Source organism: Scophthalmus maximus, chromosome 20 (genome assembly GCF_022379125.1).
Source record: "Scophthalmus maximus strain ysfricsl-2021 chromosome 20, ASM2237912v1, whole genome shotgun sequence".
Classification (NCBI taxonomy): domain Eukaryota; kingdom Metazoa; phylum Chordata; class Actinopteri; order Pleuronectiformes; family Scophthalmidae; genus Scophthalmus; species Scophthalmus maximus.
The window spans coordinates 12581938-12598323 of record NC_061534.1 but is presented as its reverse complement, the minus strand read 5'-3'; the positions used below and the strand labels follow the sequence as shown (position 1 = coordinate 12598323).

General features: G+C 43.5%; 1 protein-coding gene across 1 annotated transcript in view; it reads right to left on the bottom strand.

Annotated features, from left to right (window-relative positions):
• itga1 (integrin, alpha 1) overlaps positions 1-16386 on the bottom strand; it is a 48062-nt gene that overhangs the window by 6974 nt on the left and 24702 nt on the right. Inside the window, exons 5-18 of the mRNA XM_035607884.2 lie at positions 14422-14536; positions 13092-13219; positions 12103-12251; positions 11345-11495; positions 10772-10946; positions 10271-10344; positions 7421-7568; positions 5999-6144; positions 5117-5260; positions 4712-4963; positions 4498-4628; positions 3533-3708; positions 3277-3428; positions 1233-1343 (exon numbers count right to left, since the gene is read on the bottom strand). Coding sequence (XP_035463777.1) covers positions 1233-1343; positions 3277-3428; positions 3533-3708; positions 4498-4628; positions 4712-4963; positions 5117-5260; positions 5999-6144; positions 7421-7568; positions 10271-10344; positions 10772-10946; positions 11345-11495; positions 12103-12251; positions 13092-13219; positions 14422-14536 — 2052 coding nt within the window. The remainder of the gene's footprint in view (positions 1-1232; positions 1344-3276; positions 3429-3532; positions 3709-4497; positions 4629-4711; positions 4964-5116; positions 5261-5998; positions 6145-7420; positions 7569-10270; positions 10345-10771; positions 10947-11344; positions 11496-12102; positions 12252-13091; positions 13220-14421; positions 14537-16386) is intronic.

Sequence of the window (16386 nt, the reverse complement as noted above, 5' to 3'; positions counted from 1 at the left end):
TTGAAGGGACATTAGCTAAATGAGCTACTGGCAGATTGAATCAGATTGAAAGTCGACCTGTCTTCATCTTTGTTGTCCCACTCGAGTTCACAACCTGTTGTTTTTAGACTGATCTTGATCAAAAGGAATGAAATCTTGCTCTGAGTGAATCCAGATCGAGGGTCAGACTCGTCCGTCCTTATTATCACAATATCACCCCACCATCATCCACATGCACCACCTGCCCGCTGTGAATTTTTCCTGCTGTATTCTCACATGCGCTCACTGGGACATTTCTTCTGACATTTCACCAGGGGGCTGGCAGGAGAAGTTCTGGGCAGACCTTAGCATTCTCACATACAGACCCTCTTGAAAAGCTCAAGTAAATGTGTTCACTGCATGTCTGAGAGAGTATAGGACTAAAGGCTTCAGAAGCACCTCCACAGACGTAAGGGGAGACATGAGAATCGAGACAGGCTGCTGTTGCTGTGTTATTTGTTTGTATCCCTGACTGAAAGGGTGCATTCAAATGACCAATGACCTTCATTTCCTGTCCTTCTCTCCCACTGGACTGTTAACATCAACAGTGTCTCTACCAAGAAAGGACGAGTATCAACTGCAACACAATATCAAAAGAAAAGCTCCAGTTTCCGTTTGATGACTTCCCCTTTCTCTCTCTCTCTCTCTCTCTCTCTCTCTGTGTGTGTGTGTGTGTGTGTGTGTGTGTGTGTGTGTGTGTCTGTCCCTTCTCTTGCTCTCAACAACACTTCCTTGCAGTGTGACAGGTTCAGACACTGAGGGAGCCAAGATGTGCCAAGGGTTATAAACACATCACGTATCGTCCAGGGGCGCTGAACATTTCACACACCGGGGCTTTCACTGCGACGTGTTGACGCTGAATTCTCGTGTGATATTTCCCCTCTTTATCTGGACATGTCAGTCAGTGCAACAATTATCTGGATAACCCTCATGTTAGAACAAATATGCATGTGGGAGTGTGGGAAGACTCTCCGACTGTCGGTGTTGAAACACGAATGCTGCCTGGAGGAAACGCTGAAGGATGGCAGTCAGCTGTTGCAGATGCTAATCGGCTGTAACAGCGCCCAACTTCTCGGTCTTGGGTTATAAAGATAGACAGATGGAGGATGTCTGAGACGAGGTTGTAATCCTTCCTGTCTGTTTCTCGAAAATCTTCTGCTTACTGTTATTTGGCAGCTAAGATTGCTCTTACAAGTGACACAAAGTGGTCTTACTGTCTTATTGATGGATCTGGGAAGGCTCTCGTCCAGGACGGGGCCTCGGTCTTCATCGGTGAGTCCGAACTCCAGAGACACCATGAGCGGGTCTCGGAAATCCAGCCGCGCCTGTTGAGGAGAAGACCAGAGAGAGGGAAATGAAACGCTAATACATAATATAGTTGTAAAGAAGCTATACACTTTTAGTTTTTATCCTGTTTAAACGCCAACCCTTACTGTAACAGCAAAGCAAAGTAAAGCTGGGAGCTGATGGGAATGTTTTTAGTTTGTCGGCATTTGGTCATAAACCAAAGAATTTTGGCCTGAGGGAGGGGGGCGGGGGCTGGGGGGCTCCACGGAAAATGAGTGGATCACCAAAGTTATTGTGATTCATCCTCTGTGCGCCATGAATGCCTGCAACAGAATTTTGTCACAATCCGTCCCCGTTTACCAGTGGTCGATCGTCCATCTGACGGTTCTTTTTCCATCCCTGGAGCGACGCCGCTAACGTGGGCAGAGAGAGGTCGAGTCCAGCAGAGTAACTGAAACAACCTGTGAGTGTCCACGGCCTCCTCCTTTGAAACATGAGGAACACACCGTTTGAGGGAGCTGCTTCGCATTTCGGCATTGGCATGTACTGTACGTATACACTGTAAGGCTTAAATATGGCTCCTTCTGAGGCTGTGCCAAATTTGAAATTGAACCCAAAAGGTCCCCGAGAATAACACCAGGCCGCATTTTAGTCACTTGAGTGCAGTTTGTGCCTGTTGCTTAAAACACATCAAAGAGAGATCATACTGTATATATAAACATTAATAGTTACCACTTGCAGGCTGTTGCACTGTGGCCTGCAGGCAGGCAGCTATGTTAGCTATTGATTTTTTTTCCTCCAGCCCCAGTGAATTTCATTAAGTTCTATCTACACATGTTGGTACACTATCCATGTTCACTGAATACAGTGAATCAATGCTATTGTTTCCGAGAGAAAAACTGAAGTCTTTAATGCGGAGGTGGACCAGGCAATGGACGTTTTTGAATGTAGCCGCCAAGAGCCAATTTATTTTTAATCCAAAGTTTTCCTAACTGGCTGGATGCTACTGTGGCGTTCAGTTAAACCCAACTGGAGCCATTGCTTGAGCACACACTAAGAGTGTTAAACACTTTTTTTTCGGGACATGGATTAATTCATGATCCATGTCCTTCTGGTTTGTTTCTGTCAAATCTGAGATCAATTCCGGTTCGGACCCGCTCCATCTTGGACCCGGGCGAGAACGTTTTTCGGTGCCTGGTACGAGTTTCCTGACCCCTGACGACCTCTACCCTGGACTACGTGGGAAAGTTTTGTGCACACACTTGCACACTTAGAACAGAGCAGGTATTCATGCACACACAACAGCAACAGCTGTTTCCACTGATTAGTTCCTCTTTCTCTCGCCCGAGGGCAGCTAATCAGAAAAATCCCCTGGAAAGAGACATGTCATACACATGCCTCTAAATGTCACAACGCTGGAGACTGCTGACGTTTACAGTAGGTGGTGGAGCAGTCACGTCCGAAGGCCTCAGCTGTGAGTAACGGTCCGGGGATGTTCTTTAGAAATCTCCCTTGACCTGGCATTTCACTTTGTCACATCCTCAAGACGCCTCGTTCTCTTCTCCGTCGTCTTTCTCCCATTCGCTCTTTTGCTCACTGCCTTTTCTTTCATTCTCTCCCCATCTCCCCACCTCTCCGTGCCTGCAGATAATTTATCACACGCAGCAGCACTGGGCTGTGCTCGGCATGCTTTGATCAAGACGGGTCTGTTTCATGTTAGGAACCGGCATCTTCCTGCTCTGCACAAGACTCCTCGCAGCTTTGTTCTGACTCCGTCCTCTCACGTCTCCACGTCTCCACAACACAAGAATTTGACTTCCATGAGTGAACGTCCGAGAATCTCAAGCATAAGGAAGATTCGAAAACGGTGTCTTGTGAATACGGGGCTAAAACACATAGTTTTGGGGTTGACATCTTTCAGGTGAGAAACCATAACTGATCCCACGTGGACATGTCGATCAGAGAACTTGCCGACATCATGAAGGTCTCTTGGACACACTTCCTCTCTCGGTCTTTGATGGTGAAGCTCCTGGTGATCCTGCGGTCGTTTTTATCATCCGAGTTGATAAACGACGCCCTGGCTTTGGCACGCAGAGCATCCAGAGTCAGATCGTAGCGGATCCCTGCCGGACGGAACAGAAGAGAATACACGTGGTGAGCTACTGTGAAGGTGGGGTACGTGTTGTGTGACAGAACCAGCCACATCGGCGTATGTTGTACGACTCACCTGCATCCGAGTCGAACTTCGGCTTGTCCGATTTGACACTGTAGACGAAACACACCTCCGTCGTGACACACATGGATTTGCGTCCGCTGTGTTCACACTGGTACTGAGACTGCTGCAGGTTTATCTTAACGGGGTCAAAGGTCATGTTGGCGCGGAGTTCTGCAACATCTCTGGACCTGATGAAATAAAATGAACAACTTCTAGAAAACATTGTACAGTGAGTCAAGCACTTATGAGTGCATTTACAAAACTGCTGGACATCATCACAGTTATGAGCTGCATGTAATTTGCTCTTTTCCCTGTGTGTGTGTGTGTGTGTGTGTGTGTGTGTGTGTGTGTGTGTGTGTGTGTGTGTGTGTGAGTGTGTGTGTGTGTGTGTGTGTGTGTGTGTGTGTGTGAGCTAGAGAGAGAGAGAGAGAGAGAGAGAGAGACCTGTGTGTATTCATCTACTCTCTTGCAGGAGGGAAGAAGGAACGTGATGCACGTTGAGCATGCAACTTGGCCTCAGCTCTCTCTCTCCACCCAACCCCAGAGCTTCAGTCCAGGAAGAACTGCGGCCAAATCCTATTTAAACTCTAAGCCACATGGGAGATGGAGTTTTCACACAGCTCAGTTGAGCCTCTGTGCCAGTAGAGACTGTGGGAGAAGGTCTTCCTGGGAACTTAAATCACGGTGTGGGCTGACGTTTCAAAAACACTGGGGGTGGAAGCCTGTAGGCAGGCCTCCAACAGGGAACAAAGTAGCCAGGGGTTTTTTAACAGAGAGATCATTAGGAAGTTGTTGCTCTCAAGCCTACAAGCCCAGTGGGGAACGCACAGCTGTCTAAACGCCAGCAATACAATGCAAAGCAGACGTGTAGGATGATGTATCCGGGGTACGAGCACTGCTGCTGGTAATGATTGAAGTGGAATGTGTGGTTTTTAGGAGTGAATGTTTTTTATCTGAAGCAAAGGGCCACATCTCACCAGAAGAGTGAAGCCCCTCCCAGACCTCCTATGGTAACATCAGTGATTCCGTCTCCGTTGAGATCCATGACTCCGTGTATGGACTGACCGAAGAACTTCACCTTTTCTCCGTCCCCACCTGCAGGGATCCGCTACAGAGACACCACAGAGCCAATGAGATCATTGCATTCTGAACGAATGGTTACAAAAGTCTTCCAGCAGGAACTGTTCTCACCTGCACAAACTTCTCTTTCAGCGACGTCTGATCTCCGTGATAGATGTAGACGGCTCCCCGGTGGTCGTTCTCGAACGGCGCACCGATCGCCACGTCATTGAATCCGTCCAGGTTGAGATCCGACACTGCGGCGATGGCGGTACCAAAGCGGGCGCCGCATGGCTCATTTTTATTGGTGCAGCTGGCTGAGTGGGCAGTGCAGCAGGACTGATTGACAGGCTTCAAAGTGAACTCGTGCTTAAACTTGCCGAGCTGGTGATGAAGCAGAGGAAAAACAAAACACAGCGAGATGAGAAGAGAGAATCAGTGGCAGCATCCCAATGATCACAGTGACTTTCTGTGACAATCTGACGCAAGAAGTTTTAAACGAACACACGATCAAACCTCATTTTCAGTCTCCTGTACCTGGTTGATTTTATAAACGTAGACTTGTCCCTGCTCGTCTCTTTCTGAGCCCATGTACATTGGAGCTCCGACCAGGAGGAGATCTGTGTAGGAGTCTCCATCCACATCGACCGTCTGCAGGACGCTGCCAAAGTAGGAACCAAGCTGCAGAGAGTCAGACGTCAGGTGTCAGTGTCGATCCTTTCAACAGCACAAATCTTTATCCATATGGCTGTGTATTATATTCAATGCACGTCAAAGGCTCATGGGAGCTGAAGTTGTTGCTTACAAATAAACTGGCGCATCTTTATTAACATGATAATACATGTATACCTGCACTGTGTCCCTGATTATATATTACATATTCATTCATATATCTACAATGCAGTATATTGTTACAGTATAATATTACTAGAATATTATTATTGTGCTTTAACATTTTTTTTTATTATATGATTTTAATTATATATATATATATATATATACACACACACATAGTAAAATCACAGTATTGTATAATTTCTGTTTAGTGTGTGTATATATGACTGTTACTGTACATATTCTAACATCATATAACAATTACTACTCACAGAACAGCAGCTGGAAATGGACTAGTTAACCTCTTTTGAATAAATATTAAGACACACGTTTATTTATATCGTGTAAGGAGTCAAATGTGTATATATAATATATATACGTATCTATATGTCATCTGTTTAACACAACCTTAAAACAATATAGAAAACTCGACAATAAAAACACAAGAACATTTAAGAAAACACAACAACTAAAGAGAAAACTTTAGTTGTTGTTGAGCTTTTCATAGAGATTTAAGAAAGACAACTTCCTTGTTCAAGAAAAATACAGTGAGGGTAGCCCAGTCACCAAACTAAAAATGCTCACCTGTTCTCCTTTTAGTATCTGTGAGACGACAATGTTGTTCTCCTCATTCAGACGATAGATGATAACCCGGCCGGTGTGGTTGTACCGCGGTGCGCCCGTGATGTACAGCACTCCGTCGGGGGTGGATGCTGACTGGACGTCATAGCCTGCAGAGAACGCACACGCAAGCACGCCTTGCATTAAATTCAAAGCATACACAAATAGCAATTTGTCGTTCAGTATCCACAATGATGTCATGGGGGAAAGACGCTCGCCTGTCCTTGAGGGATATTTTTAAAGTCTCTGTTTTCTTCAGCCAGTTGTTGACGTCTGACTGGAAAGCTGGCAGCGAATCATACACCTGCATGAACTCACACTCCCAGATTAGACAAGCACATGGAGGCTATGTATGCAAAGTCTGCAGACGCACAACTGGGTATGAGCATATGCCAACAGCTGAGTTTATACAGTGCGCGAGCCCGGACCCACCAGTGCTGCTTTCCAAAATGACATGTTGATTAAATAACTTGACATCAAGATGCCGCGGTCGCTCCGCGGGCCATAAAAGGCAGCAGGACAGAGAGAAGAGCCTGTGTATATTATCAATGTGACACACGGCGAAAAGCATCTGCTGTCAGAGTTAGACAAATTACACATCTCCATCCTCCAACGCGAGAGAGAGACTATATTTACTCTGCAGCTGTATGATTTCAGCTAATCTCTCGAGAGATCTGGCTTATCTCGCTCTGTGTTCAACACAGAAATACTCGGGTAGAAATGCTAATGCAAGTTTAAAGTAGTGCTCCTCGGTGTGTATTCGCTGTTTCATTCAGCTCCTGGCAGGTGTAGGTTCCCTGTGTTTTTTTCTTAAAGCCCCTGAACACTTGGTTCAACCCTTAAATCTTACTCCACGTTAACATTAAATATTAACACCAATCACTGTCAGATTTCTTCTTCCGTCTCTCGACCTGTCTGAACTCAAAGGTGTCAGATGTCACCTCGAATTTACCTGTGAGAGTCTTGTTTTAGCATCTATATCGACAGATAAGAACCCACGATTCAATCACGTGACCCGAGTGTCTTTTTGCATTTTCTCTTGTAGCTTTTTAGACAGAGGATCTTGAGGTGAGTCAAAATTTTTTTATAGATTTTATTACTGTGGAGACCGGCAAATGAATTAGTAAAACTAAATATAAGAGATAAATATAACAACAAAAAGTAACCTGGATCAGTAGATAGTGTAATGAAATGACTTGACACATGATCAGTCAACTCAAAAGAGTTAATCTAGGATTTATTGACTTTTGCAAACTGCAAACAAGGTCTACTTTAAATTTATGCTTCATATTAATAAAGCTTTTCCACCGCCAAGAAATGGGATTTCTACATGTGTGTGACATCCGACTGAGAGAATATGATTTTAGGACTAATGAGTCTGCTCACCAAGGTACCCAGCCAGTCCCTCGTATCCGGCCTCAGTCTCCGGGTCGTAAAACTGGGTCTTCCCCGGGACGATCGTTTCTCCTGCCGTGTACATTACCACCGTCCCGTTCCAGTCGTACGCCCCCACCGCTCCCAGCAACACACCTTCCTGCAGCAGACAACAGAGCTGATATCAGGAACAGTCGGACATGAGATCAGAGCATTAGGGACCATTCAAGGTAAAGTGTTAAAAAACTTAAATCTATTGGAAGTAACAAAAGTGCTGCTGAACCGATCCTCATTATCATATATCATATATCATATATATTATATCACTGGAATGTTGTTGTTGAAGTAGAGATCGTCTTTAACACAATGCATGTATCTATACAATCTTATATATCATTTTTAAAGATTTGTATATAAAATATCAATAAAAACTGCTACGGTTGTGAAATACAGTATAATGGAGACAACTATTGCAAAATCTAACTGAAGTGCAATACTATGATTAAATCTTTAAATCGATCAGTTTGATAATCAACTGATTATTATGAATTGTTTCAGTTATTGATGAAGGAGACAAATTCAGGGGATCCAGGTAATACATTGTGATGATTGTGTAAGTTATTGTGTTTATATCAAATAAATTTCTGTTTTGGACTGTTGCCCGGTAAAAAAAGAATAAGACAAATGTATTACTGTAACTAAAATTACCACTTCACAGATGTACGCCTCGCCAACCAGTCAAGTTACAGTTCACATCCATGACTGTTCAGACTATATATAACATATGGAGTAAATAAAAGGTGTATTTTGTGTATAAGTTATGTGACGGAGCCCAGAACTGTGGGCATGGATACTGCGTGTGTGTGTGTCTACAGGTCCTGGACGAGGTGGAGCCAATCAGGGGCAGAGGAGAAGGAAGGGATGACTTGCAGCGAAGGGCCCGGGCCGGATTTGAAGCCAGACCGTTGCAGTGTGGCCTCAGCCTTGATAATTGGTACATGCTTGTGTGAGTGTTTTTTCTCCAGTGGAGTCACGGAGGAGCTTCGTCACATGGTGCAGCAATGATCCCCCCGAAGCTCAACAATAGCAAAACCAACAAGCTTGTGGTGGACCTCCGGATGAACAGGAGACCCCCTGTCCTGGTTGTCATGCAGTCGGAGGAAGTCAAGACGGCCGACTCCTCCAAGTCAAATCAATTAAATGCTGGAGCTAAATGTGGATTAAAATCTATAAATAACGTTGACAAATAAACGCAATAAAAACATCAGATAACATCTCACCTGTTAATAGAAGTTGTTCCTCATGCAAGTGAAGGGACTAAAGAGACAGGATGTTCTTTCCTATACAGACTGTAAAGCTCCTTCAGGCAAGTTTTGGATTCATGGTATAGGAATATATAAATCAAAATGACTTGACTTATCTTTATTCCTTTGGCTGTTTTTGCTTTTCTGAGTGACAATTGTATTAGTGTGAACGTTCATTGTGAGAAATGAAAAAAGAGTCATGTTCCTTGTATATGTACACATCTGATCACGTTCTGTTCCTGAGTTATGGTGGCGAATAAGTGGTTTTGCCGAACAGCATGATGTCACAGTAAAGATCCTCGCTTCCCCCAGTCCGCACGCCAATGTGTCCTTGGGCAAGACGCGTAACCCTAAATTGCCTCTGATGGCCCTTCCGCCAGTGTATGAATGCGACAGAGAAAGCGCGGTAAATACCAGTGCTATATGAATGTGTGTGTGTGTGTGTGTGTGTGTCTGTGTGTGAATGGGTAAATGTGACGTGTGCTGTAAAGCACACTGAGCGGTAGACAAGACTAGAGGAGCGCTCTAAAAATACAGTCCATTTACCATTTACCTTATTGCCCATTAGACATTGTCATAATAAGAATGTGAAATGTTGAGTTATAGACCTAAACTTGTTTAGTGAGGTCACAGTGACCGTGACCTTTGACGTTTCCGAGTGAACGTCCCCTTGCATTGTTATTGCATTCACGAGAATGGGACAGATAATTCCTACGGCCACAGGAAACAGAGAAATGGACAGGAAGGTGAGGGGTCACACAGGACATAACACGGATCGCTGGTCGAAACAGCATCAAGTGGTTCCTTCCCACTACTGGCTGCTCACAAGGCCTCACGTGTTTCAGCACTTCATGGTACAATTCAGTTTGGTCGTGTCTGTTCTTCTTTTTTTTTAAGGTCAATGAGTCACTGCAGGCCCAGAGACTACGCACGCACACAGTGATTGAGGAGGTGATAAACGTGAGTCAGGAGAAGGAAGAGAGGCGTAAGCTGTTTATCTTTAAATAGGCATAGGAAATACCTACTGAATGAATGGTGTGTAAAGAGGCTAAAGCTTGCATGGTGTTTTGTGTTTTTTACAGGCGTGAGCAAGCATCTGATTCCACCTCCCTCGCCGCCTGTCGCGCGGTACTTGTCTCATGTTTGTCTTTCTGTCTCCCACACTCACGCAGTCAGACAGAAGCAGCACCAGTCTGCAGCGGTGTGAGCACAGAGGACACAGAAGAGTCTGTGTGCAGAGGCTTCCAGCGACTGAGGTGAATCACCAAAGGGCTGAAGATGCGCCGGAGATAGCGCATGGTGAATTGTGTCTGGATGAGTTCATTAGTTGAGCAAACATCCATGCCAGTGCATCCGCTCGCACGTAAGCACATCGAATTAACAGTTCCTCTTAAAATAAACGCCCGCACACACGTAAACTTCCCCCGTGACCTAAAGGTATGATACAATCTTCTGTCATATGGTCCGGTTCAGTGGTTTTAGAGTAAGCTGGTGACTTTTATATTAAAAGTAACATGTGGTGTTTGTGCATTTGTCTGACATAAATGATTAGACTTACGCTGGAGGTGTGTGCACTAAACCCAGCTTGGGACATCTCCATCTCAAAGGAGGAGGTGAAATTGCCGGTGGTGGCTGAGGAAGGAAAAACACACTAAAATAAACCATACATGATGAGATGTTGTTAGTATTTCACTGTCACATCACCGATTAATTGTTGAATCAAGACAGCAATATAATTGTGTTGTCTTTGAAGAAATAGTGCAACATTGTGGGAAATACACACAACCATGAGCCTACAGTTGTAGTAGTAGTAGTAGTAGTAGTAGTAGTACACTAACTATGGTACTAAAGTCAAAAGATTATGAACTAGGCCTCAATCCACCAGTACTTTCAAATTTTAATTTGCACAACAACAGATGTGGTTTTATGGGCATTTTTTTTTACTGCAACTACTTCTGGTATACTTCTTCTACAGGCTAATTCTTTAAAGCTGTCGAATGTTTGAGGACTAAGGCAAGTGGACATGTAAAACTGTGTTCATGTGCATTTTCAGGTTCACCTTCCAGAGCAAAAATCTTCCTTCCCAGAGCATCAACGATGGTCAACAGCGCCACCTCGTCGGACACGTTGAAGAAGTGGTCTCTCAGCGGCTGGCTTGAGATGGACTCAATCTCCTTGATGAACTTCTGCAGTTCTTCTGCACTTTTGTTCTGACGATTGTAGTCTCCCAATACCTGAACACGCAGTGAACTTATCTTAACAACATCAGCACTGATAATATGCGTTTTTGTGAGTGACGGAGTGAGTGACCGGCTGATTTTAATGACCCATAACATTGTTCATTAGACTTTTCCTCGATTCAACTTCAAAGAGCAGAGTCACTTAATGAAATTATTTATTTGAGCACATTATCAAATTTGGCAGAGTAAGTGGCTGGTTGCTTGAAATGATGTTGTATTTTCTGACAGTAAAATGGCTTTATAATAACAAATAAGCTTTTCTCGATCTATTGTGAACAGTTACATAACTGGTAGCTGAGAACAACCCAAAACTTAAGTCCTTAATTAAGAAAAATCAGTACATACATGTGAACATAATCCGTGTGAGCAACACAAAGGTAGCTTGTACTCACAGCGATGCCAAACCTCTCGATGCCGTCGTCGTCGCACTCTCCGATGACCTTGTCCAGATTATGGAAGTCATGCGATTCTCCGTCAGTGACAATCACCATGACTTTCTTCACCCCAGGTCGAGCACCGCGCTCTGGCATGAAGGCCTCTTTCCTGATTGGTAGAAATGTTCAAAATTCAGTCAAGGGAGCTCAACCATAGGAGCACCTGCTAAAACTCGGGGCCCTAGAAAATATACGCAGGTATAAGTTTATTAGGTGCATCCTGGTTTTCCTGATTGGACTGGGTTGGTTAGTCTCCATGTCCAAATCACATGGAAGCAATGGAACCATTTATACTCCTAGTCTAGTCTAGTTTTATCTGTACTGGTTTTAGCCAATGTGTATCGCAAATGTAGTCTAAATCTCCTTTGATTATACACTGCGCTTCCACACCATTGTTGGTCTCCCACAATGGAAAGTTTATAAGAAGTATTGAAATCAATGCAGCGTTACCAGAAATATCTTTCTTTTTCTTTCCATGCGTTCTTCCTCCTTGTCCAAAATCTACCGCCTACATTACCCACACTGCAACTTGATTGGTCGGAGATTTATGTGTGTTACGCCAAAAGCTGCTAATGAAGCCTCTAACCTCAAGCAGTGGTGACTAGTATGCGACAGAGGTCTGTTAAGCTCACTTATTTCTGACACCACACCCTCAGATTTTTATTTTGTGCTTAGACCAATGAGCAGGAGTTGAGTTGAGCTCAGTCGTTGAGTACCTTGCAGTATCAATGCCGAGGGCGGTCATGGTCTTGAAGCCGGTCTGCTGAGGAAGCTCTTTGACAAATTCCAGCAGATCAGCAGTGTTGTCAAACTGGCTCAGGTTGACACGGTGAGTCACAGTCTCACCGTAGGACACGATTCCTACCTGGAAAACACAAACAGAGACAATTTGTAAATTGTATTCTTCATTAAATGTATTAGGTTTTGTTTCTCTCCTCAATGTCTTCTCTGCTGTCCCCTCTCAGACAGTCTGCTGAGGATGTGGTTGGGTCTGGTGGGGTTTCTATGACACAATTTTCTTTATACAGCGGGCAGAGGACTTCAGCAGCCATGGAAGATGTGACTTACAACCACTTGACTGCACAGAGAGAGGACTTTCCAGTGTTTCCTTCTGGAAAACTCCGCCAGCTTCAAGCCAGATCATTGAAACCAAAATAAAGACTAACCGCCTATTTGCAGAGCGATGTAAGTCAAGTGGACAGAAATAAACTCGAGGTATAACTTAGTAAGACAGAGGCTAAAATTACATTAAAGACTATAAAGTCTTCTGTTCATAAAGTCTGCATGATGAAGGAAATCCCACAGTTATTATTGCTGTTGGCACCACAGGGAAAATTCCATAATGGAGGGTTGTTGAGTCATTCACTATGATATGAAAAGTTAAGTTGGCGGCAAATAATATATTCCTGCATTCATCCTTTTTCTATAATAGTCTAATGTTACTTAACCGCTCAATCTATCCATGTATTTATCCATTAATATTGGATTCCATAACATGACGGTTAACACTGCATACGCCCATATTTTTAAGACACAAGTAGTAATTTTCAATAAGAATTAAAGCATTTCTACTTCTGAGATCATAAGAGTGCAGTCCTAGGAACAGCTAAGATACTGTGCAGAATCTATATGTATATATATATTTTTTTTTTTAAATTTTTAAATTTTTTTTTTATAAATCTGTGTATTTATTCATGCAACAGACCTGTGAGAGTTTGGGCCCAATTTCTATTTTCTCGATGAAGCGCTGCAGAAAATCAATGATGCTGGTCCAGGGGTAGATACTGTTGGATCCATCCAGAACCATCACAATGTCCAGCTCCTTCGCACACTCTGGAACAAAGCCAGAATGATCAGATGCTAAGTTCAGTTTTGAAAGTGTAATTATGTTTAGCAGCATTTCCCTTTAACATATCGGTCAGGCAAGTCAAGAAGACAATCATTTGTCTCAAGTGATAACGCGCAGAAAAGGTTGGGAACCACGGTTGTAGTGGATAATGATGCAAGGTCAAGACATATGAGGTATCACATCGTTTACACTGAAATAAAACTGAAGTTGCATGTCTCTACCACTGATCCCATAGCCTCCTAATAATGAGCCAACTATAGACTATTTTTGTCATTAACCACATGTGTAACCTTTATTTAATCAGGTAATCTGATTTAGATCAAGGCGTCTTCTGCAACAGAGGCCTGTGTTCAGCAGAGAGGACAAGGAAAAAAAGCTAGACTAAAAACAAATACACAGAGAGACTCAGAGATAATCACAGACATCGCTCGATGCATCTGAAGCTACAAGTTCGAAATTGACCAGTGGGAGACGTTCAAGTTTTTCAATCCAATGTAATTCATTCCGTTAATGAGGCTCAAAGTGATGAAAGGTAGAACATGCCAAGTTCATTATTAACCAAAGGGTCCTGGAGAACTGTTCTGATGAACAGTGGTTTTAAATTTGACTTTAAACCTTCATGCAGAGACCTAATAAAGCATCTGTGACGTGTCACCTGAGGAAAGGCAAAAGAATCTGTCAGTTCTTCACTTTTCTTTATTTAAAGTATTGATAAGATCAGTTTATGATAAAACATTCTGGAGTTGACATTTTAATGGCTTTTTGCGGCACTATATGTCATCCGGCTGTGTATGTGCTTGGTTCTTTTGAGGGAATGCCAGAGAAAGTGACGCTGAAAGAACGAGAAAGATACAGAAAGAGAAAGTGACTGTTTACTGTGGTTCTTCATACGTTGTTTCCTTCCCGGGAAACAGAGTGCAGGCCCAGCAAACTGTCTCCTAACTTGGGCATACGACACAGCAGAAAGGCTGGGCGAGAGCGGGAAGGGGTCGCAGACGTAAAGTTTACATAAAGAAGAACGCTCTAATCTCCCTCTTTGCGTAGGGAGGGCGAGTTTGATGTCAGGGTCTTGGGTGGTACTACTGCTTAGAGGAGATTATAATCTATTATCCCCGACAGGCCATTTGTGGAGACGGCGTCACGTCCTGTGCGATTCTGCTTTGTCTTATTTTGTCAGGCTGCGTACCTTGCACGGCCGGTGCCACAGAGTTGAGGATCTGGAAGGAGGAGCTGACGTTGGCACAAACTCCCGAGATGTACTGCTGCTGGCCGCACATGTAGCCGTACTGAGGACCACACGCCTGTGGAGACAGGACACACACACAAACACACTCTGGTTGCTTGAGAAAGTAAAACTTGTGGGCTGTGACTGGTTAGGTTTCCACCAGTATGAGGTCATGGGTGAGAAGGCCAATGGGAGACAGAAACCGAGAGGAAAGAACTACTCAAACCGAGGATAACACGAGGAGACTATTAAAAACCACCATAGATCCCTTAGACTTAACTTCTCTAAAAGAGAACGAGCGAAAAGTGGGACAAGGAGAGAGAGAGTGAGCCTGCGAGGAAGCAGGGTTTTGAAATTACATAAAGTAAGTGGAAAATTGAATAACGTCTATTAATCGTTCAGCCTCATTTCCTTGGATTTCCCTGCGTGCTCCGCGAACTCAATGCATTAGACGGGATGATGGTGTTGCACAAGAACAAGTCTCCAATGAAGATGGCAGCTCTGCGACGCTGAATTTAGGCACAGCAGCGCTTTGAGCCAAATGCTGGCATGCTTAAATGTTCACAATGACAATGCTTATATGTGTAATTCGCTATGTTTAAATGCTCACTGAAATGGAATAATTCAGATCTTGTTCGTGACGCCAGCTGAAATGGAATAATTGATGTGGTGGATGGTGATTCAGGAAGAAGGAAACTGTGGATGTCTTAAGCAGAAGTATTTATTATAAGAGCTCAATATTGAGGAGACATCCGGTTCGCTACACAGATCAACAGGTTCACAGTGTATCACGTCCCAAGACCGTCTGCCCATCACCGGTCTCTGTAGTTGTATTTAGCTTTGAGTAATGTCGTCATCTCCCCCCTCGACTATGACACCTCGGGAGAGACTTCAGCTGCTCAATGATTGTTTCGGCTTGCCATCGATAAGATGACCTTGCCTGTTGCCTGAGAAGACTCCTCTAAAGAGTTTCTCAACACTCACCACTGTTTTATTGTTATGAATTAACAAGCGCGAGCGCGCCAACGTTTTAGCCAAGAAGTTAGAAATTATAAGGCTGACGGGATGGTTTTAGTTTAACAGTTCTTTGTACAAATGTGCACTTGATAATGATGTTACATGAAAAGATGATTACAGATGTTATTAGGACTCATCCTCTCGGCAGCAATGAATGTCCGCAATAAGTTTTATTGCAATCCATTCAATAGTTTTTGAGACATTTCATTAAAAACCACAAAATGTGACACCGGTGGTCGTGAGGACCATGGATGTCTTTGAATAATGCAATGCCAATCCATCATGTTGAGCTAACTCAGTCTGGACCAACGTGGTGAACTAACCAAACAACAGACAGATTTCTATCCATAAAGCTATTTTAACGTCTTAATGTAAAACATATGGTAAACCTGAAACACATACATAACCTGGTCGGTAATTACATTATGTTGACAGGAACAATGTATTCATTATTCATGCAAAGTCTGATCTGGGTCGGCTGAAATCAGAATTGTGAGATGTTTTGTGTAAACTCCGAAGTGTGTTGAATTACAGTATGTAAACACAGGCGTACTGTTGAAGAGTTACATTCACACTCGTGTTCACCACATACATTTGTTACATTTGTAGCTGCAGAATCTGCCCTCTCAGTCCAACACTATATATTTCTTTCTCCCAATAGGTTGTAAAAAATATATATATATTTATTGGCCTTTTGTCTATTGTTTCTGTAATTTTCACACCCTGCAAATCTCTTACTCATAAGGTTTTACTGGAATTTATTACCATGAAACATAACGGGCTTTGCCATGTCCAACATACATTTCTGCATTTATACACTTGATTTACGGTATCCTGTTACATTCCCAGGACATGAACCTGCACTGGGAAACATGGCCTGTTCCCATACAGTCCAAAGGCCAAGGGAAC